Below are 24,422 nucleotides of genomic sequence, written 5' to 3'. Positions count from 1 at the left end.
AAAAGGTTTAGGACTGTTGTAAGAATTAAATTAACTAATACACAGTGCTTAGCCTAATACCTGGTTAAAGTATTTGATGCCTGTGAGCTATTATTAATAAGTATATACGACTGAAGTTCAAGTGCTTGGCAAAGCAGCACAGGCCTTGGCTCTCCTCTCACCTATTCTCTCTATGCTTCTCCCACCCATCTCTCCAAGGAAAAAGTAAGATAATTCAATACCGAACACAATATGATGGTCCCTAGAGCAGACAGCATATGAAGCAGGGTAAGAGAACAGAAGAAAAAAAGGAAAATCCAAGGATGGCGTGAAGAGTGTGGTGTCCTGCCACAGAGGCAAAGGGGTACACACATTTCACACTGAACAGAAGAGACAGAGGATGACTGTGTCATTCCAAAATGAGTTTCTTATAAAGAAGGAGCACCCTGAAAGAGGATGAGGGGTGCAAGGGATTTCACATCTTTTATCCAGGGAAGTTCCACCTAACATAAATCTCCCTTTCCAAATACCACAGGAGTTCCCTGAGTTATAAATACCCACAACTTCAAACAGCTGCATTGTCTCTCCTTAATTCCCCATGTGGTAACCAAGTTGTGGGGGGAAGGCACTTCCCAGGGCTGGGCATGTACTGACCTCCCAAGTACTGACCTCACATTTCTTCTGTACATGTCTTCACTCTGAGAGGAATTTTACACAAACCATGTTTCCCTCCTCTCATCTTGTTCCCTTTTCCTGTTTCATACACTTCAGGTAAAAGACACACACAAATACACAGTCATGTTCCATTTTCTCCATCCTTCCTTTGCTCCATTAGTAGACCAAGGAGCACTGACCACACAGATAAGTGTATGAAGGACAAAGACAACATTTACATAAGAGTCTAGATTAGCAGAGGCTGTATAACCCATATTGGTCAATCACTGAGAGTCAGTCATTTAATCTCCATCAGCCTCAGTTCTTCATCTGTACAATTGGGTGGTAATTTCCGCCTAACAGATGCAATGATATCAGATATGCAAATTCCTGGCTCAGAATATAACAACGTACAACAAATGATTGCTATTATAATACATTAAAATGATACATAATGTCTGTGTCCTTCAAAGTACTCAAGTTTACCAACAAAAATTCTCCAAAAAGAATTCATTTATTCCATATTTTGTTCCTGTTAAACCTGAGGATCCCTTATAGCACTCCTCCCTCTCACCAAAAGACCCAACTTAGGCAGAAGATAAACTGTCTTATTCAAGCATGGTTTGTATGCTTTGTTTAATCAAAACCACTGTTTTCCATTATTGTACCACATGTTTGACATTTTGGCACCATAAGTAAAGGAACATTCTCATTTCAGCCTTGGGCCTAACCTTCATCACATGATTTTTGTAGCTGCTTCTGCAAAATATCTTCTGTACTCCAAACCCATTTCTGGAAGAAAAGCAGTTTGTAAATAGGAAACCGTGCATGCTTTCTTTTTAAATTTTTAACATCTACTGAAATAACATCCACTCTTACTAGCAATTCAACTATGAAAACAGTGAAAGAAATGATTTTCGAATTAAATCAGAAATGTTTCTCTCAAAAAAAAATACTAATTTCAGTGGCTCTTGCTGTCCTACAGTTTGGACACATTTTTAAAAGGAATTCAGTAAAAGTATAAAATCTAAAATTTCTAATCCTGATAATTTAAAAAATTAGATTAAAACTTACAAAGTTAAAGACAATTGCCAAAACTCTATTTCCTTATCAATTTTAAAATGAAATAGCAAAAACAAAACAAATGCAATTTTTCATCAGCTAATTTTAAGTTAATATTTAAAAGCACGATTAGAAAAAACCATTTCTGTCTGCATTATGATTCCAGATTCAAAGTATGATAACATTTAATGTGTAAAGTAGAAAAGAACAGAAAGAAAATGTTTGGTCAAGCTGTTAAAAATTACAAAGATGTTTCTCTTTTATTTTAATTAAAATTAATTTTAATATATTCTTTTGTTTTACTGAACTACAGATTATTTCAAAGAGTAGGAATTATTACAGTCAAGGAAAAGTGAATGAAAAAAGTGCTAGAAAGTGAAATCCTCTCAGGGCACCTGGAGGGCTCAGTTTTAAGGCCATGCAACTCTTGATCTGGTGGTTGTGAATTCAAACCCCACACTGGGTGCAGAGATTACTTAAAAATAAATTGTTTACAAGTGGAGGGGAGGGGAGAGTTGCCTGGGTAGCTCAATCAATTGAGCACCTGATTCTTGATCTAGGCTCAGGTCTAGATCAGGCTATGGGACTGAACCCTGCCTTGGGCTCCCTGCTGAGGATGGAGCCTGCCTGGGATTTTCTTTCTCTCCCTCCCCCTCTGTTTCTCTCCCTCCACTCTCATACTGTCTAAAATAAGAGTAATAATAAAAATATACTAAAAATTTTAAAAAGAGCAAGTTTAAAAGCAAAAAAAGAAAGTGAGATCCTCTCTACAGCAATTCAGAGACTACAAAATCCTCCTTCTGCCTAAAGTCTGATGTAGTCACTTACAGAAACAGGATTCCCCTCTAGACAGATTAATAATGCACTCATTTGGGACAAGAGAAAATGTACATTTTTACTTCCTCCTGGAGAAACTGAGGCAAACAAGATTTCCCAAATGTCTCCAAGATAAACAAGTGGTGTTTGTCTAGTGATTCAGGAGTCCCTGGCACTTGAACCTACCCTTTTCCATTCCATGAAAATCTGCAAAGAACACAGTAATCCTGTCTAAAACTTTTAATGCTTCTGAAAAACAGGATGAGGTTTTTATAGGAAGTTATCCTATTAAAAGGCCACCTTTTTTTTTAAATACTCAAGTTGATCTTGAAAAATATCTATGAAAATTCTGAAAGAAGGACAAGTAAGGTACCACTGTACATGCAGTTTGACAATGGCTCTTGAATAGCAAGAGCAGAATGGCTCCTTTGAGGGGCGAGAACAGGGGACTCCAGAACCCGCACTCCTTAAATCAAAATACAATCCACATAGATAAAAGATGTAAAAATATGGCTTCTTAAAAATTTTTATCACCAATACTCAAAGAAACCTTCTACAAGAATATTTCAATAACTTCAGAAGGGTAATTTAAAATGAAGACATAGAATTATGATTATCTATGCATCAAGAACACTGCATCAACATTCACAAAGCAGGGGTCTCTGGGTGGCTCAGTTGGTTAAGTGTTTCACTTTGGCTCAGGTCATGATCCCGTGGTTCGTGAGTTCAAGCCCCTTGAGCCTCACATTGGGCTCTGTGCTTACAGGCTGGAGCCTGCTTTGGATTCTGTCTCCCTCTCTCTCTGCCCTGCCCCCCTCTCAAAAATAAATATCTAAAAAACTTTAAAATTCACAAAGCAAAAACTTAAGATTATTAGGAGAAACAGAACCTCATCAACTGTATGTCACTTATTCATCTCTTAGTCTACAGAATGGATAAAATAATATAGAAATAAGGCGTTTCTGTGTGGCTCAGTTGGTTAAGCATCTGTCTGACTCTTGATTTTGGCTCATGTCATGATCTCTCCAGTTTCAGGAGTTTGAGCCCTAAGCCTGCTTGGGATCCTCTCTCTCTCTCTCTCCTCTGCTTATGTTCTGTCTCTCCCAAAAAATAAACTTTAAAAAAATGAATACAGAAATAATTTAAGACAGGTCTAATATACAAACTCACATTTGACTCTGGACCCTGGAAATACAGAAGATAACATTTGATGTTCACATTCATGAAATTATCATCTGTAGGGCCACAGAAGGTCCGTGACTAATTATATTTATTTGAAAATATCCGTAAAATAGAAATACAAAAGAGATGAGGTGATAATGAATGCGGGATCCTTGAAGTAACTTTTTATAATCAAACACAGCCGTGATGTATGCAGAGAAGAAGAACTTTCAGTTCCTCTAGCAGTTTGTTGTGATCACATTTTTTCAAGAAGCCACAGAATCCCTTGAGACCAAGGTACTCAAACCATCTGCTACTCCTAAAATATCCAAGGTAGAGATTATCTATTTCCTATTTCTCAACAGACTAAAAGAACTCCACCTTCCACTGTGTTTTCTTCATGTTTAATTATCTTCAAGGAGAAGTTCGTTCCTGGGCTTTCTTTAAACGCCTTAACATATATAATTTATGAATTCAAGGTCTGTTTTTGGCAGAGGTGGAAGCCATCTTTCACCACACTTCCTATGGCAGTCTTTCACAAGCATAAAAGGTTGCTTTGTAAATTAACCTTTGTATTTAATAGCCAGGCTAAATATCCTCCTTACTGTCTGAATCTTCACTTCCTTAAGACTGTATGTACTCCCTGAACTGGGACTTCCCTAATTCTATCACATCCCTTATTTGATGGCTTTCCAAACTAAGAAAAATGTCCTTGGTTAACTTGTTTATATTTATGTACCAATTAAGGCAAACTCTCAGAAAATACTCTCTATTTTAAAAGCTCAAGTTATGTTTGTCATGAAACTCATTTTGTCTGTATTTAAAAAAAAAAAAAAAAGCACACACAGGGCTGAGTTTTGGTAGAATTAATCCACAAAAACAATTTTTATTTTAAGAAACTCCCACATGACAGTGTTTCCTAAAATCCCATCTGCCCTATTTAAAAATGCCATCCCTTCCATTCTCATTTATTTCCATGTACATTCTGAAATGGCAGTTCCAACATATCATGACTTGCTTCTTCTCTACTTCGGTCAACTTCTGTCAGAGGTCCTTGTGGCTGACAGAGTTCCCCACATTCCATTATTCTCTGTCACGACACGCCATGTTTTTTGTCCTGGTGCTGTAACATTTTGCAACTATTTCACTGGCCAGTTTTGTTTGTTGATTTTCTGCCCCCCACCCCCACAACCAACTCTCCATGTGGGGAGGCACATAATATCTGCCTGAACCGGCTCAGAGCCCTGCACACACAGTGGCTGGCTCTCAGTGAGCAACAAGGCATTCATCAATACGTGACATGGATAATATTAAAAGCACTATTCACGTATGTGAATTGGCCAGTCATAAAGCTACTGATGCTGATATAATCTTTAAGTAGGTAAATTAATACCCAGAAGCAGTGGATTCTAGTCACATGCCACAATGTTCTGAGGCCCCAAAGCTGACAGCACATGGGCAGACTTGTTAAAGGCAGCCACGTAGGAGACAACTAAGTGGGGCCTCACAGCTCTTTTGCAGAACAGCAATGGGAGTGCTGAAAAGAGGATTCACTCTCACTACACACACACACACACACACACACACACACACACACACAGCTACAGATAATTTCAGAGCACTTCGTGAAGTATTCTTGTTTGTTAAGCTGATCTATCTTTTCCTGAAATTCGGAACACACCATCAATTGGGGAAATATGGTCACCACCTTCCTCTAGCAGGACCCCAGTTTTTAAAGATAATTTCCAGAAGCTCCGCTTAGATAACCTATCTTTGCATTCAAGACTGTAGCTAATGAGAACAGCTAATTTTTGCCTGAAAGTTTTTACTAAAGACACATTTAAATGACAATTTCTAGGGCTATTTTGTAGTTCTGAAAAAAAGAATATATCAATTTGATGGGTTCATAAGTTGTGTGTTGGAAGTTTCACTTTGCTATTTTGACAATAATATGCTTTGTTATTTTAAATGTTAATTTGGTTTTCTTTAAATACTTCTTGATGTAAGTTTCTTCATCACAAAGTCCAATTTTAGAAATACTATAAAGTATCTTCTATGAAAAAACAGTTGTGTTTTAGCCATGTGTATTTAAAACATCACATTATTTTCTGACATTCAAACGCAAAATTGATCAGATCTCGAAACCACCAGTTCCACAGCCCCGCTGACTATAAAGACAGTAAAGTAACTCGCAAGAAACTGAATTAGATCAGTTTAAACATGGGCTGGGGGGATATATAGTTTGGAAAACAGCGGTTTCTCAAAAAGTAAGGTGTAGGGGCGCCTGGGTGGCTCAGTCAGTTAAACGTCTGACTTTGGCTCAGGTCACAATCTCACAGTTCATATGGGTTTGAGCTCTGCATCAGGCTCTGTGCTGACAGCTCAGAGCCTGGAGCCTGCTTCAGATTCTGTGTCTCTTGTCTCTCTGCCTCTCCCCTGCTGATGACCTCTCTCTCTCTCTCTCTCTCAGAAGAAGAAGAAGAAGAGGAGGAGGAAGAGGAAGAAGAAGAGGAGGCTTTGGGGTGGCTTAGTTGGTTGAGTATCCAACTTCGGCTCGGGTCATGATCTTGTGGTCAATGGGTTCCTGTCCCGCGTCAGCCTGGGGCTTGCTTCAGATTCTGTGTCTCCCTCTCTCTCTGCCCCTCCCCTGTTCACTCTCTGTCTCAAAACTAAATAAAAGTTAAAAAAAGAAAAGAAAAAGTAGTAATGCATAAAACTATCCTAAGGACCCAGCAATTCCACTCTTCAGTGCCTAACCAAGCAAAAGGAAAATGTATGCTCACACAAAGACTTGCATGCAAATGTTCACAGAAGCACTGTTTGTAATAGCCACTCCCCTGTGAACACACATGAAACAACCAGTCTATCATATTCAGACAGCAGAATACTATTCAGTAATTACAAGGACAAAGTTGACACATGCTAGGCCACAGATGAATCTCAAAAAAATTACCCAAGTGCACAGAGCCAGATGTAAGAAACCACAGGATTCCATGTATGTGAAGTACCCACAAAAAGGCAAATTTACACACAGATTTAGCAAGGTAGGAATGTGGATTACCTATAAATGGACATGAGTGATCTTATTGGGGAGATAAAATATCCTAAAACTGATTTATGGTGATGATTGTACCACTTAATAAAGTAAATATAATAAAGTAAAATCATTCAAGTGTACACTTGAAATGGGTAGCTCTTATGATATATAAAATATACCTCAAAGCTATAAAGAGAAAAAAATGGGCTGAGAAAAAATCATAAAATGAGAAGTAACAAAAGAGATAAAAGATCTGGGAGATAATGAATGTATCCTGATTAAAGCTATCTATTCCCCTCCACTTCTGCCCCCCCCCCCCAAAAAAAAGTCATACAAAAAGACCAAGTAGTAGTAAAGTTTCCACCTCACTCTTTAATATAATAGAAAATACCAATACCTTGCAGGGATATTACCACAGAATATGGGTGACTTCAGGAAGAAACCAAGTTTTATTTGAGGCCTATCATGAGAATTGTCATGATTTTTTCGAAGCCTACAAAGTCCACATTAAGCAAATCTAATGGTTTTCACTTTATCCTTAGAAAAACATGACTATTAAAAAATATGAAGCTATTTGTATGAATAAGGCACCTGTTGGGGCACCTGGGTGGCTCCGTCAGTTGGATTTTGGCTCAGGTCATGATCTCACGGCTCATGAGTTCGAGCCCTGTTGTGTGCTGACAGCTCAGAGCCTGAGCCCACTTGAGAGAGAGAGAGAGAGAGAGAGAGAGAGAGAGAGAGAGTGTGTGTGTCTCTCTGCCCCTCCCCGCGTGCATCTTGTTTCTCATGCACTTTCTCTAATATAAACATTTAAAAAATAAAATCTTAAATAAGAAATAAGGCACCCATCATGAGGCTTAAAATAAAAACCCCACACTATCAACAAAAGGATAGAAATTACCAAATTCAATCTTTTATAACTTCTAATCTAGGGCTTTCTGTCTTCTGGGTACAGTTCCCACTTTAAAAAAAACTGTGTTAAATTGGTTTATTCTCAATTTTACTAAAACCAAGTGACACAACAAGCAGACAATGCTCATCTCTGTGTTCAACATTTTCAACTAGAACTTGATTTTGAAAACAAATGTAACACAGTGGGTTCCATTCTATCTTTTTACTATGCTAATCTAAGTTAATGTGGCTGCCTAATTTCTTCCATGTGGTACAAAGTTTATATTTACACAGCTTTTTTTTTTAATGGAGGGTTAGCTCAAGTATGGTTTAACTCTAAAAGGGAAGTGAGGGGGGAAAGAGAGATACACAGACCATAAAATAACAGAAAAACATAATTCCTAGAAGTGCAATTGCAGGTCAGTTAAAGAAAGTGTTAGCTATGTATCACTGTCCAGAATTTTGTACCACTAAATATCCCTTTTAACAATTTTTAAAAAGTACTTAATATTCAGCATATTAATTCAAGAGGTTTTTTCCTTTAAACACCCACACAAACCATAATGTTATGAACTCATGACAGCCAAAGTTACCAACTCACTAGGTAGGCCACCTTAAAAATGTCTATGGTAAAATATTAGTCTACCGTAAAATATTAGTCTATCAATGAAGAGACAAAAATACGTACTTTCTACATAAATCTAAGTAGGAAACAGGTTTCCTTCTTTTATACAAAGCAATGGTAACTGGTTAATTTTATACCACTTACCAAAAATTCACACCCAGAGTAAATCAGATACACCTGCATTTTTAAGGCAAAGAGAATGAAGGGATCAATTTAACAAGTTACGCAGATGCACATTATCCAAGATGAATGTCATGTGATAGTCTCAGTTCTAGCATGACGACAAAAACACATGCACCAAATCAAAATTTAATTACACTTCACTGCACCGTTTGCGAACTGTGCTACATATTTTATCAACTGCTCTGCTTTTGACAGGATAGTTTCCTGAAGGAAAGTTCCAAGAACTGAAGAGTTACAACACCCACATACCAGAAAGTGTTTCCTGAATTTTGTTACAGGAACTGACATCTGCTATAATTTGAACATTTACTTCCCAGTAGGAGTCTCACTTAAAATTTTTGTTGAACATTATCTGTTCAACAACAGTGGACATAGACAGTATTTTGTTTAAAAAAAAAAAAAACAAAAACAAAACACCACAACCTTCTAGTTTCATCAAGTTTGGATATAACTGACCAATTCACAGTTGTAACTTTTCCCTGGGAACAAAAACAACTGCCACCTGATAAACTGGGGTGTGTGTGGTAGAATGTGAGTTAGTAGTTTGGGGAAGGAGCCCAAAGTGAACAAGAAAGGGTAAATTAGACATCCAGGTCCTTGAGAAGAATTTTTGGGAAAGTGCTGCATGACCAAACTTGGGCATTACTTCTTGATGCCTTCCTTTTCCTATCATTTTTTAAATTTAGGTGCATCTAGACACTTCAACAAATACAGTTTCTAACATACATATTTATACAGATAGAGATTTTTTTTTTTTTTTAACCAACCTCTTCTCTATTTCAATGGGGGAAGGAGGATATGTGTACATATGAATATACATCAAGTCTAAATGTAATTGCATTGCATAATATACTTTGTTTGGTTTGTATGATACACTTTATATATCTCTCTCACACAGACTCCATTTCACAAAGGCAGGCCTCTGGCCTCAGAGCCAGCTGGGCTCCACCCAAGCTCCACCCTAGACCTGTCTAAGGAGACTCCCTGGGTGAGAAAAGGGAGTAGAATCAGCATGCTAGCAACCACCCTCCTGGTGACTCTAGTGTCAAGTTTGAGAACGCTGAACTTAATATGACCATGCTGCACCTAAAATATTCTTTTACTTTTATTTAATTGCCAACTCAGCAGTAAGCAATGAGAAAAAGGTAAGATCGTGTAGGGTAAAATAAAGGCAAGCCAGTGACTCAAGAGTTGCACCCTTAACTCTCTACAGCCCAAAGGATGTGACCTGCAGGTCTCCAGGCACTCATCATATGAGCCATATGGAGGAACAACAATTCCTGGTACCTTTAGAACGTGGTCAGGGTGCCTGGGTGGCTGAGTTCGTTAAGAGCCCAATTTCGGCTCAGGTCATGATCTCATGGCTAGTGAGTCTGAGCCCCGTGTGGGGATCTATGCTGACAGCTCAGAGCCTGGAGCCTGCTTCGGATTTGGTGTCTCCCCCTCTCTCAGCCCCTCCCCCACTAGCGCTCTGTCTCTCTCTCTCTCTCTCCTTCTCTCTCTCTCTCTCAAAAATAAATAAACATTAAAAACAAATTTCCTCTTTGTTTTTCATTCTTTTTGACAAGAGGTCACTACTGGGATTCCTCTTACCATATTAAATCTGACATAAAATTACTGCTTGAGTAATTGCCTTACGAATCTGATAGTTCAATCTGGTTAAGTTAAAAACAAAGCCAATAAACCATAACAAGAAAATAGACATTTACCAGAGAACAAGACTTCCAGGATATTAAGTCCGCTGGCTTTGTGGCCATTGGGTTAAGGTTTAACTCACTATGGATAGCTAGGAAAAGGGAAAAGTTTGCACGGGGGAAAGATTCTCAACACCGATCACTGCCAACACACAAAAAGTCAGCACTGGGCTGGTTTTGAAGTTAATTTTTACTTTAGGGCATTAACACCAAAAGTTATAAATCTTTTTTTTCCCCTTGAGGCCTCCCTTGAGGCCTAATGCTAAGCTCCACCTATACTTCAGCAAGACATCATTGTGCCTTCTACTTACTGTATTATTTTGAGCAAATGAATGCGTGTATACTCATAATAAAATAAACAAAAATAAAGCTTTAGTTCTCTCCCCACTTTTTTCACTTATGTAAAAAAGGTAATGATTTAAGCCATAAAAGTTATGCATACACCCTATACTAATAAAACGTAACTGAACTGCAACAGAGATTATATGATATCCAAGCTTGTTATGTTTGTACTTCTGAGCCAAGAAACTTTGTCCTAAAGATGTAGACTGTGTTTCCAACTAGTACTGACGGATCAGCAGAAATGCTACCGCTTATAGCTCCCAACTTAACTCACACAAAGGACTTTCCCTTTTAAAAGACTGGAGCTTTCGGAAATAAATTTATGTCAATCTTGGAAAAGAAATGAAATAGAGAAATTCCCTAATAGAAAACTAAGTTTATGTACTTAGAAGCAATCAAGTTGTATGTTATACCTCAAAGCAGTAATGAAGATGATTGGCTTTGTAATTCCTCTATTTTACAACTACTGGGTAATATGTAGATTTGGATGCTCAGAACAAATGATGGCACCAAAATGAGATTTCCCTCTTATCGATGATTAAGAGAACATTTCTAATTCCTGAGAACATGTGAAATTTAAATTGCTTCAATGCAGCATTCACTAAATTCCATTTTCAAAACAGCAGAGAAACAACTATAAAACACCTTTTCATGCTATACTATAGGATTCCCTAAGTCTCTTGAGAGATGATCACGTGTATTAATATCACCAAAGAACACCGCCATAAACCAGCTGACTGGAAAAAAAAATGACTCAATTTTCCTTTATCTTGGAAGAAGCTGTAGCCTGTGAGTCCGGAAGCCCGGCTGGCTCTCAGGATGAACTAGTAGGAAATCACTTAAGAGACCTGTCTATGTTTCTCTTCTGACAAGGACGCTGTTTACAATGGCGTCACAAAGGAAAAAATGAAGACATTCGTTGGGACAAAATACTGCATAAATTATTTCCTTCTAGAAATCACTTCCTTGAACTGCACTTCCCAAAATACCATAGCATTTTTCTTTTATGTTTGCTCATATTTAATCAGAGCTTCTTTGCTTTCATGAATTTTCTTCCAAGGTAATCACAAATCAGGAGGGCAGAGGAAAGAACAAAACTGGTTCTGTTCCAGTTTAAGAGCAACGCTTTTTGCAATGGAAAAATTTCCCTCACCCGTCAAAGAGATCCACCAAAAACCGGCTTCATAATAATCTTGGGAACAATCTGACTTTGCTTTATTATTATTTTTTAAACTTCACTAACATTGACTTCAGTCAAATCCAAAACAAAAACACTGTGGGAGAAGTGACTAACCCTAATTTCCTTTTGCAATTTGTCTGAAAGTGCTTTCTTCTGAGATGTGCTCAACCATCAGATGCTATTCTCCTACAGAATTTCAGCTCCCCCACTCTCTTCCCTCCCAGGGTGGGGGTGGACCAGGGCTTCTCCGGTAGCACAAGGTGCATTTTAAAACTGGTTAATCCCTGACAGTAGTTGAAGGCATGTATGTATTCCTTTCTAGAATTCAAGGACTGCTTCAATGAGGGGGTTAGCAGACATGGGGAACCAAAGCCCTCCTTTCCGTTTTATCCATCAACACACTTCTAAATATAAAGTAAGCTAATCCTCACAGAAAAGTGTAGATCTACAAACTATTGAGATTCCATAGCCACCCCTACCCCATCACAGGCTTGCTATTATCAAAAGAGGGCATGCCAGGTTGTATATACTTCTATAAAGCATTCAGTGCTTTAGATCAGACTTTGGAAACTAAAGCCATGAACTGTAACTATTTCAAGTTAAAGAAAGCAAGTTTATTACACTCCCATAAGAAAGTAGTCAGTGTTATCTGTTGTGCTTCTAAGTGGCAAAGAAAGCAAACACTCATCTGAGAGCAGAAGCACAGGTCCTGCTTTACCTGATTCTGCATTTCTAAATGACTGTCTTTCTCCACAACTGGAATCCTCAAATCAAATACTACATGTTTTCAAAATACTGACCCAAAATCTAATTTTTAAAAACTTAGGCAACGGACCTTACATTCAACAGACGTCTCCCACTTCTGGGAGAAGAAATCAAAAACAAAGCAAAACAAAATAATCAATTCCGTACATTTAGGGTTTTTTTTCCCCCTCCTACTTTTAGATTTTAAAATGAGAGGACTGTACAAACTCAATTTATAAAGGTTCACAGGCTAAGAAATACTTACATAGTCTCTTCCTCATTCAAAATACTTCTAGCTTATGCAGGAGATAATAAAAATGTGAGACAATGTCTTGCCTTAAGGATCTGAGTATAGAAAGGAAGCTATTGCCTAGCCTATTCATTCACATGAAAAATTAGTCATATACCAAACATAAGTATCAAATGGAACATATTACCTGACAGCAATGCCAAATAATGAGAGGAAAGTGACAGGGTCCTCTCTCACGTAGTCCCTGTCAGTGCCACAAAATTCAGTTTCATCTACGTTCTCACCTCTTCCAAGAAAAAAAAAGTCAAATTATTTTAGATAACGCATAACGAAACGACTGTGGTTAGAACAAATTGAGCTATGAACCCTGAGGACCAATGAGTCCAACAATCTATTTGTTTCAAGAGCAAACAGATACTGTGTGTAGCACGCGGACAAGATTTTACTACCCCGGGTTATAAACCAGGTGATGGTTCTGTTTCTCTTAGCACTACTCAGAACAATGTGGCCCAGCTTGAGGTTTCCTTGAAATCCAAAAATATCTGCAATCCTCTCTTTGGATCTCAAAAATTACCTACTGTCCCACAAAACACAACGTCTAAATGAGCAGAGACCACATTCCAAATGTAACTGAAGAAAATGAATATTTTCAACTTGAGATCTACGCCCATCGTGCAGGCTAAAAAAACAGACATCATGGCCTTGTGGCTTTGTTCCTAGTTCAAGGGAACATCTGATGGCCAGGGAGAAGAGCAGAATACAGGCAGTCCTCCTATTTCAATTACTCTCAAATTGAACTACCAGACTGACAATTCCCATTTTTCCATTTTGTAGCAAAGCACTTTTAGCAGAAATTGCTTTCTGTACACTTATATTGAGGCTCTGCAGCTCCCTTTTCACAGCTCACCTCAGCATTACAGAGGCATCCTGGAAGTAGAGCAGCTCAGGAGTTAGGCACCGCTCCACCTGTGTGATCTCCGGCAAGAAAGAGGAGGGCCGGGCCTCAGTTTCTTTGACTCCAAATGTGAAAAATAAAAGTCTTTACCTGTTTAAGTGTCTAAGAAGAATCAAAGAGATAATTCAATTAAGGCAAGCTGTGCCTGGTACACTAAAGTGCCCAGTTAGCTTCTACCTTATTTTGTTCTTAATTAGTTTAAGAGCTGAGGCATTGAAATCACACGCACCTGAGTTCAAATCTCACCTCTCTTTAAGTTTTGCTGGATAGTATTTACTCAAAATTTTTGATCAAGGTATCTTAGAAGGTTTTATGCCACGGAACCCCTTGGCAGTTAATCTGCATGACAGGTTAGCACACAAAGATGCAACTTTTGTTTCTAATCTAAGTTTTGGTGCTACTTGGGTCCCAAGAACCCCTCTTAGAACAATCGATAACATGGAGCAGGGGTTAAACCACTGCATTGAAAGGATAAAATATATAAAACAGATATTGCACAAGAGGTGGTCTACATGGAGAAGTTGTTTCTCTTCCTAGAAAGTCCTCGTAGGAAAAAAATTTGAATTTTATCTCGTCCAATCTTAAACATTCGAGCATCTATTTCTTTTAGCGGTACATCTGGGTTTTCAGACCTGAAACATATTTAGCCTCCTAAGACATCTCCAAATCACTAAACTAACCAAATTACAACTTGAAGGGCCCTATTATTACTTTAAATATGTGACACCAAACTGCTTTCTAGTAAAACTAACAGTTGAAAAAGAACTTAAATGTAACTTTAAGTTTCCCTGGGCACCAACCGCTGTCACAACCAAAATGAACTCACACACAACAGTCTGAATCCTGTACCAACCACTAACGCCTTGTCATCACTGTTTAACACTGATTACAACAACAAAAAAGGGAACAAACCAGGGAAAGTCAGAGCTTGAGGTCCTTACAAAAGCGCTCCTCTGACAGCAACTGCAGTTCATTATCCTCTCCCCTTCGCCAACCCCGGTACGTTCCTGGTCTTTGCCTACTCAGCAGATTCTCGAAAGCTGTGCCGTTTTATGTGGAATCCTGCATTTGAGCTGCAAAATTTTCGATCACTCACCGGCCAAATTCTCAACCGTCTTCTCCAAGGCGAACTGTTTTTACATTAACTGATTTCTAAAATTCCGATCAAAATACTGGCGCCCCCCCCACCCCCCTCCCCCAAATCAGGAGAACCAAAGAGAGGTGCACAAAGGAACTAAACGAAAATTTGGGCAAAGGTAAACAAGTTCCAACAACTTAATTTCTCCGAAGATAATTATTTTGGAAGACGGAAGAAATTTAACTTTTAACTTTAACTCAACCCTTCTCCTCCTCTCTGCAGAAATTCTCCAGTACGCTCTCCCAACTGTTTTTTTTTTTTTTTTTAATCTGACGTTAAGTAAGGAACCACAGCATCGGGAATGATGAGAGCGCAATGACAAAGCTGCTTCCTGCCGGTAGTCTTCGCAGCACCCCAACCGTCCCTCCCCCACCCCCCGCCCTCAACCTTCAATTCCCCTAGCCACTAACACATTTAAAAAGTTTCTCTCGGCGCCTGGCTTACCTTGACTGGGCTGCCATAATTCAGTTTGCAGAGCTCAAGGTCTTCTGTCCATCGGAGCCTTCCACCCGCGACCCCTGTGCCAGCGCCGCGCTCACCATTTGCCGGAGCCGGGCGGGGACGAGCTGCCCGGCGCGACTCCCCGGGGTTCCGGGACTACCTGCTCCCGAGCCCGGCGTCTCAGCGCAGCCTCGGGCTCCGAGCGTATTGGCTCGCACTAATCCTGATGGACATCCGGGCACTGGGGCCTCTGCAGGCGAGCTCCACTTTGGACCAGCTCGGGGAATGTAGCGGCCGAAACGAGACCAAGTGAAGTCCCTCGGGGCGATTTCGGGGAAGGGAAACCCGAGGAGCCCACGCCCAAAGCCCACCAGCACGCAGCCCCCGCTGAGCCGCACCGCAGCGCGGGCCAGCGTTAGAAGGGAAACGCAATCGCCTTTTGGCTCCCTGAAAGTTGTCCGAGTTGGCCCGAATACCCCCTGTCAAGAAAGTTCTGGTGGTACGGTCCGCCTCCTTAAATGGGCACGGCGCTCCGCCGGCCCGAGCCGGAGGCTGCGCCGGGCGGGGGCGCCGAGCCCGAGCCCGACGCAGCCCCGCTCGCTCCGGGCCGAGCCCCGCCTGCAGGCTCCCGGCTGGTGCTCCCGTGCCAGGTTTTAACAATGTACAAACACCCCGCCGGAACACACAGTACCCGGTCGCTCAGAACTCCGGCTCCAATTTGAATATTTGTTGAATATGGGGCCCCTAGAGACTGCAGGGAGCAAGGAATAAAACCACAGCAGTAAACCACGTTCGCTACTTTTGATCATTCCAATGCCTGCAGTCAGGAAATGTGCAACCAACGCAACGCACCCTTGTTTTACTTTGTTCGCTTTCAGTTTTGATTTCATTACATCGAGAAAACATTTACAAAACACCCTTTCTTTTTTGGACAACATACAGATTACAAGGTAAACAGTAACTCATTTTGGTCCTTTAGTAAACTAAGGGATTGGCATTTTAAGAAAAACCTATTGAGGATGCATACTACCAATAAACACTCTGTAGTACAAACGAAAACTGGTCGTACTAGGAGGACTAGAGAAGGCATTTATATTTCAACAGTGCCTAAAGGTGAGCAGGAAAACCCGTAGGTGGGCAGAGATGGAGATAGGCTATGCTACAGTATCTCTGGGGAACCACAGCACACTGTTAAGAGCTGAAGTGAAAGCTGACTGCAAGCCTGCCCAGTAGACTCTTCAGTTCTACCTAGAATCATTACAGGGTTGTCCACCTCACAAAGAGATACTCCAGACTGTGCTACTAAGAAGCCATGGAATACAGACACGTGTGGTTCTCAAAGTGTGATTACTGGACTCCTGGGAGTCCCGAGGAACTTTGCAGAGGTCAGAACTATTTTTAGAGTAACACAAAGCCATCATTTATCTTTTTCACCGTGCTGCCATTTGCACTAACGATGCAAAAGCAATTGTGGGGTAACTGCAGGCCCCTGAGCCCTAATCACAGCAGTAACAGCAAATGGAACTAGTAGTCACTGCATTCTTCACCACCCCACATTAGCAGTTACAAGTGTCCTTCTCGACTGTCCTTAATGAAGCAAGCAGTAGGAATTCCTACCTTCGTTAAATCAATCCGAGTAGGTCTTTTTATGTTCTTTGGTAAGGAATGGAAGTGCACCGAAGCACTCTGCTGCTGCAGAGTTAAATACAATCACTGTCCAGTAGAAAAGGACTTGTGTAATTGAGTTGCAAGCTAGACCAGCTGTTTTTTCGTGGACTACCATTTTTACGTGAAAGAACAATTGATGGACTGTGGTTATTCTGACTTGGGTTTCTGGCAGTCATTCTCTCAAAAATGAACAAAGTGAGTCTGTTTCCTCAAGGAAAACAACTGACAGTATTTACTACCTAAATGATAAAAATCGGAGCTTTCAAGCATTTTGTAAAAACTTTACATCTGTCACTGTGAGCTTGATAGCTTCCCCATTATTAAGACTTTTCTGATGAGATTAAAGGAAGACCGAGTCCATTTTGCCTTCAATCTGTTCCTCTTATTCGAGGTGTTTCTCCCTTCCAGCTTTATCAGTTAACTCAGGCAAGGGATCCAGCAGGCAAAACATCCAGTGATGGGAACAGAAACTACCCCCTCGAGCAATAAGGACAGCCCTGACGCCAGCAACACCCTGTGTGATTGACCCCAAGACAATAATCAACCTGACCTTTTGCTGCTCTGCTGCATACCCACAGATCTTTGTTCCACATTTTCCCCATAAACTAGAAGTATTCTCAGCACCTTGGACATGATTCTTAGGACATTAGTCCTGTCTTTTCAGTGCTAACTTCACTGAATAAATTCCTTTCTTGTCTCACGCCACTTTTCTCTCAGCATTTAGATATTGTTCACGGTAAATAGCTGAAACCGGGTTGTTTGGACCCCCTGGGCCATGTGTTCTTAACACCCTTGGGCTCCAGTAACAAACATTCTAGTGAGCCAAACAGGGGCTGTGGTTCTGATATGTCTGCAGCACCCAGGACTCACCGGTTCATTTCCTCAAATCATTTGACTATGACAGGTCAGAGCCAACCACTGGTGACTAGTTGATGCCAGGCAAGGAGAATGAAGAGAACAGTCCCATAAAGCTGCCAAAATTTGTTTTGTTTTGGGGACAGTCCTTTCCGCTCACCTCAGATAGGCACTGACTGCCTTAACTATATTTAATGAAGCAAAGAAATGATTGAGGAATAAGTGGGTGCTGAAAGATTTGGTTCCTGCTAAGTTCCTCACCAGTGCACATCATGTCCTATCCTTCCCTACTTTCCTGTTGTTGGAGTTCCTTGGAACCATTTTGAGTTTGTGTGGCTCACTCCTATGACTTGTAACAAGGAATTCATAATTTATAATTAGAGATACCATTAGAAGAGAAGAAGGGATGTGTGGCAAGTAGGGAAGCCAGGATATGTGTTTGGGAGAGCTCTTGAAATCTGTGTAAGAATGGGAAGTATTCTTTTTTTTTTTTTTTTTTAATGTTTATTCATTTTTGAGAGAGAGAAAGGAAGCACGCGAGCAGGGGAGGGGCAGAGAGAGAGGAGGAAGCACAGAATCAGAAAGAAGCAGGCTCCAGACTCCAAGCTGTCAGCACAGAGCCCAAAGCGGGGCTTGAACTCACAAACTGAGAGATCATGACCTGAGCCGAAGTCAGACGCTTAACTGACTGAGCCACCCAGGCGCCCCGGGAAGTATTATTTCTATTCCTGCTCCTGGCCCCCTCAGGAGAATATTGGCTGAGTGGTCTACTTTTAACTATGAACCTAGGACTAAAAAGAAGTATTTTCTTGGTAACACTGCCTGGCCTGTGTATATATTAAGCTCAGAGAAAAGATGGCACTGAATGGCTCTCTTTGATTTCTTCTTCCCATTTGGTTACCACCAAATATGGGGTTTTGATTTGGCTTTCTTACCTTGTCTAGAAGCGGTTTGGTTCGGGGGCACCTGGGTGGATCAGTAGGTCGAGCGGCCAACTCTTAATTTCCACTCAGGTCATGATCCTAGGCTTATGGCACTGAGCGCCGTGTCCAGCTCTGCGCTGAGCATGGAACCTGCTTAAGATTCTCCCCCCCCCCCCCCCCCAGCCAAGATAAAATAAACAGGAAAAAAAAATAGAAGCCGTTTGGTTCAATGAAGCTCCAACTTTTGGGAAAGCAAGAATGTTACCAGAGGTACTCTGAGCTTCCTTTAATTACAGTTTTGTATCTTCTTTGTTCTTTTCAACTTCTGCCTAGGGAAATGAGAGATGCTTCTGTTCTCCCATCAGGACGCATTTTGAATAAATGACACAGAGGGCTAAAAAGCAACTGGAGCAAAAGCCTGTTCTGCAGGAGGAAGAGGCAGGGGAGGGAGATAAGGGAACATTAGTGCAGACTTTGAATCCACCTTCAGCCTTGCTGGGGGCACCCTTGCTGCCTCTGCCTCCACCTCTGCCTCCTCCTGTTGCTGTACCACCACTGGTCTGGCTCTCACCGCTGGCCCCTGTATTATCCTGGGTGCCTCCTGTTCCAGGCTCCTGTTCCTCCCACCCTCACCATCAAGGAGCAGAAAGCGCCCCAAGCCATTGGGCCACCTCCTTATGAGGTTCAAACCAAAGCACCCCCCAAATCAGCACGAAGGAGTCCAGGGGCTCCCCTGTACTCAAACTACCCACTTCAGATTTCCCCACAGGAAAAACAGACAGTGGGGAACAAACTGATGGACTTCAATGGATATAGGGGCAACACAACCAGCATTAAAGCTAATTCGAGGTTGTTGGTTTAATTAAAATAGACATGTCTTTAGAGTTATCAGCATTAAATATAAAACTTTACCAGGGTTTATTAAAGGTCAAGTAAGCTCAATTTATCTCTATTGGTGTTTTTCAGAAAAAAAATTACTTAAAATGATGGTTAACTTAGTCTCTCTCATGAAGTTTTCATGGGTAATTGTTAAGAGCAAGTAGATTAAATTAAAAGGTTTATAGGTAAACTTAAAAAAAAAACTTTTTAGGGGCACCTGAGTGGCTCAGTCGGTTAAGCGGGTGACTTCAGCTCAGGTCATGATCTCGTGGTTCATGGGTTTGAGCCTCGCATCAGGCTCTGTGCTAACAGCTCAGAGCCTGGAGCCTGCTTCAGATTCTATGACTCCCTCTCTCTCTGTCCCTCCTCTGCTCACATTCTGTCTCTCAAAAATAAACAAATGTTAAAAAATAATAATACATAAACTTTTTAAAAAGTTTTATTTTGAGACAGAGACAACGTGAGTGGAAAAGGGGGAGAGAGAATCCCAAGCAGGCTCCATACTTCCTGCAGAGAGCCTGATGCAAGGCCTGAAACCACAAACCTGAAAGATCATGACTTTCAAGAGCAGAGCACTTAACCAACTGAGCCTCCTAGGCTCCCCAGGTAAATGATTTTTTTTTAAGTTTATTTATTTTGAGAGAGGAAGAGAGCACAGTGGGATAGAGGGAGAGACGAGACTCCGAACCAGGCTCTATGCTATCAATGCAGAGCCTGACATGGGGCTTAAACTCACAAACCATGAGATTATGACCTGAGCTGAAATTAAGAGTTGGACACTTAACCAGCTGAACCACCTAGATGCCTCTATAGAAAAACTTTTAAATAGCTTTCAAATCTTTGGTAACCTAGGGCTTTAAAGTTTTGCTAGCTGGTTTTTTGGTTTTGTAACTTTATTTTACTTCTGTTGAGAGAGAGAGAAAATCTCAAGCAGACTCCATGCTGTCATCGCAGAACCTGATGTGAGGTTCAAACTCATCAACCGTGAGATTATGACCTGAGCTGAAATCAGGAGTCAGATATTTAACTGACTGAGCCAGCCAAGTGCCCCTTAAGTTTTGCTAGGTTAAATGAGAGATTGGTTTGAACTCACTCATATCTAGGTCTTTTCCAAATAAGACAATACTGAAACACTGATTACTAAACACAGGTTTATCTGCTTTTGGCTTATTACAGAGAAATTCACAATGCTTGGGGTCTGCTGGTAAACATTTTATGCTTTATTGAAAGATGTACTATAAAAAAACACATTTCTAAAAATGAAATATATCCATAAATTTGCCAATCTAAAGCATTCTGGTGTAATAGTTCACAGTTGGTTACTACTTAGTTTTTGCTGGAACCTAAGGTCTCTAAGAGTCAAACTTCTGATAAAAGTAATTAAAACTGCTATAAACAATAAGGAAAATATCTCTGTATGTAGGAAAAGATACGTTTTCCTAAAATAAAAAAAGGTATGAAAATGGTAACACATTTTTGGTGAGAGAAGAGAAAGTAATTTTGTCCTAAACTGAGACTAAATGAAGTCTTTTGAGTGAGAAAACTTAGGATAAAATCTGAATGTAAAAAATCCAATTTTGTTGGGGTGTCTGGGTGGCTCAGTCGGTTAAGCGTCTGACTTCAGCTCAGGTCCTGATCTCGCGGTACGTGGGTTTGAGCCCCGCGTCGGGCTCTTTGCTGACAGCTAGCTCAGAGCCTGGAGCCTGCTTCTGATTCTGTATCTCCCTCTCTCTCTGACTCTCCCATGGTCATGCTGCCTCTCTCTCTCAGAAATAAATAAAACATTAAAAAAAATTTTTTAATGAAAAATAAATTTAAAAAACCAATTTTGTTATAAACTGAGACTGATTAGAGAAAGAAAACTTAGGATAAAATCTGAATATATATTATATATATTTTTATTATATATATTATATATTATTATATATTACATATATAATAAAACTTGTAGAATGTTTATAAAGGGAAATCTTTGGAAAACAATTTTATGCACAGTCAGGACTAACATTGGAATAAATGAATTTTGAAAGTACACTGGTATAAGATTGGAATTTGAGTTTTTTCTGTTAAAATGAGAAAGTTTCCTAGACTATTAAGTCTACCCTTGATAAAAAAAATTGGAAACAAAGGTTTTTTTTTATCTTTATCTGCCCAGACAACCAAAGTTTCTATGTTTCGTCTTTATGAGGTCTTTGATTACTTAACAAAGTTAAAACTTCTCAATGTTAAAGGAGCTAAGTTTTGCTAACAACTATGTGACCTTCTGTAGAATCTCTTATTGCCACTTCAGTTAAATAGATAATTATATATTAAGTTTTATTATGATCTGTAATTCTACCTAGGCATGTTTTTTTAAAACCTGAGGCCTTTAACAAAACTCCCCCCAAATTCAAATTCAAATAAAGTCTTTTTGACTAATTGGGCTTGATAATTTGGTATATTAAGTTACATGGGAAGCATTGTCAAACAAATGATAATAAATTTTCTTAGGTTATACTGTATGGGCAAATGCAAAACTGTCCTACAAATAATATGAAATTCCTAAAGTTTTAGTATGTCCTGGTATAAGGTCATCACTTGACATTGTGATTATTATGTTCTGTGTCACAGAAATAAGTGGATTTCCTGGTCAATCACATTATAATGAATGCTCATCCGATCCTTAACCATGTCCATCTTTGAGTCTTTTTGTCATTTACAGTTACTGTTCTGATGCTGTTGCAAAATGTGTATCATCTTCAAGGAAATTCATGAAAAAGACTTTTCACAATACATCTTTATGATACTTTAAGATCACAAAACTAAACTGGGTAAGAATTTCCAGAACTAATGGAAAAGCTTCAAACAGAACAAGATTTAAAAACAAGGAACTGAATGAATTGAGGACAAAGATTATAGTTTTTCTGACTCTTGTTTGAAACAGTGCTGGTTCTCTAATGTTTGCTCTTCTACATTTAAGGAAACTCTTTCTCTTAAAGTACCTATGGCTTACAGAAATATGATAAAATATTTCTTTGTAACAAATGAAAACATTTCTCTTTTCTCCCTATCTGAACCCTCTAGAATTAAGAAATTTTCTCAGAGAGTATTCTTTGTTTCATGACAATTATAATTGTTTATATAAGTTCAGTAAGAATTTTGTTCCCCTAGTAATAGGACACCATTGGAAACACTGGTTATGTTACCAGGCTTTGACTGGAATGTCCTATTTGAGACAGACATACATAGACAGACTCAAATATGACCAGTTTTAAGGAACTGAAATTGACTTTATGGAGCCAATAGATCCCCTTGGAGATGCTCCCTGACACCTTGCTTACAGACTCCCCAGTAGCTTTACTCCCAGGTAAGTAAACAAGGTCAGTTCCTGGCAGATATAGGAACCTTAGGAAGGATATTTGGGGGGCCCCAAGAAGAGAGGAATTAACCCAAATCTATAAGCATTGCAGGCAAACCGGGGCGCCTGGATGGCTCAGTCGGCCAAGCATTTCAGGCAAACCTAATGGCAAGTATTTGGCTTGACTTCTCGCCTTGAGAGGCTATTAAAAGTTCAATCTGAAACACCTTATAGAAAGTTCCAGCAAAGCAGATTTAAAAGAATTTATATGGTCAATCACCATTCCTGCTTTATTTACACCATTATGTAAATAATTCTGCCAAGTTTGTTAAGACTGGACTTTGTTACACAAACATTTTGATTTGGCTATCTTTGTTGGGAATGAGGATGATTTTAGAGAGAAAAATTATGTTTTGATAAATACTTTTGTGGATGTTAGATTCTAGTTTTGATTTTCTTTCAGTCAAATTTCTTTCCATTTTCTTTCGATTGTTGTTCACCTACCCTACACAACTTGAGGTAAACTTCAGAGAAATTGCCACAATGAGTCATATATAGACAGTCTTCATACCTATTATTCTGTGGGGTAACAAAAGGACCCACAGGCATATGACTGAACAGAAGGACAATGGGAGATACCTGCTTCTTAGGAGTTCTTACCACTCCCTTCTCAGTCTACATAAAGTCTGAAGTTGCCCACTGGACTAGCTCTCAAATTATTCACCCAAGTCACACAGTACCTCCTTAGGGAAATACCAGATGGAGCTGAATATCTTTGTGTATATTTTGCTCCCCTGGTGAGGAGTTGCAGCTCATCACCATGTGTCTGCCTTAGTAAAAGAACAGATAACCACCACCCCAGGTGTGGGAAATACGGTCCATAGTGGAACTGGGTAGCTAACTTCTGAGCAAGTCCAATGGAATAAAGAGTCCCCTTAGGTATTAAAAAGCTAAATAATATTCAGGATCATCCAAGGCAACGGGATGGACTTCCTGAGAATTGTGCGACTCAACCATCACTTTGACTGATTCTATGTGACTAGAATGGCTAAATTGTTCCTTAAGAACAACTGTACCCCACCACTCCATGGGATTAGCTATGGACTTGTGGGGATAATGGATGCCCTTACCTTCCTTATGAGTGGATTAGATGATATACTTGTGGATGAGTTGCCTCCCACTTGCCAGTGATTTCTCTTAATTGGGATACCATTAAAACTAGACATCAGGCAAAAAAGGGCTTCTTGATGGTTTTATCCATTGGCCATATTTGTCCCAGGAGCTACCTTTATCAATGCAGAATTACAAGTAGAGGCTTTAGCCAAGCATACAAAGGCCACTTGAAGCAAACCCAGCATGCACTCTCCTAAATGATGATACCACACAAATTCAAAAAATTGCCCTTCAAAACTGGATGTCCATTGATGTTCGACTGCAGCCCAAGGAGGAAACTGTGCTCTCATTAAAACAGAATGTTGTATCTCTATTCCAAATTATTCAAAAAATGTAACTAAAGCCATTAAAGATTTAAACAAACACATAACTGATAGATATGCCCTAGTTCTAGATCCTTTTAACAGTTTTCTGAATTCTAGTCCTTTCAAATGG

General features: G+C 39.8%; 1 protein-coding gene across 3 annotated transcripts in view; it reads right to left on the bottom strand.

Moving 5' to 3' along the window:
* Positions 1-24,422, bottom strand: part of AFF1 (AF4/FMR2 family member 1) — a 207,602-nt gene that overhangs the window by 118,474 nt on the left and 64,706 nt on the right. Inside the window, exon 1 of one of the 3 annotated variants that reach the window (XM_039250547.1) lies at positions 15,156-15,540. The exons of the other annotated variants lie outside the window; for them this stretch is intronic. Coding sequence (XP_039106478.1) covers positions 15,156-15,172 — 17 coding nt within the window. The 5' untranslated portion in view covers positions 15,173-15,540. Of the gene's footprint in view, positions 1-15,155; positions 15,541-24,422 lie in introns of those variants that run through there. 3 annotated transcript variants of the gene reach the window in all.

Source organism: Hyaena hyaena, unplaced genomic scaffold (assembly GCF_003009895.1).
Source record: "Hyaena hyaena isolate Hyena2069 unplaced genomic scaffold, ASM300989v1 scaffold_373, whole genome shotgun sequence".
NCBI lineage: Eukaryota > Metazoa > Chordata > Mammalia > Carnivora > Hyaenidae > Hyaena > Hyaena hyaena.
This window is presented reverse-complemented; position numbering and strand designations above follow the sequence as displayed.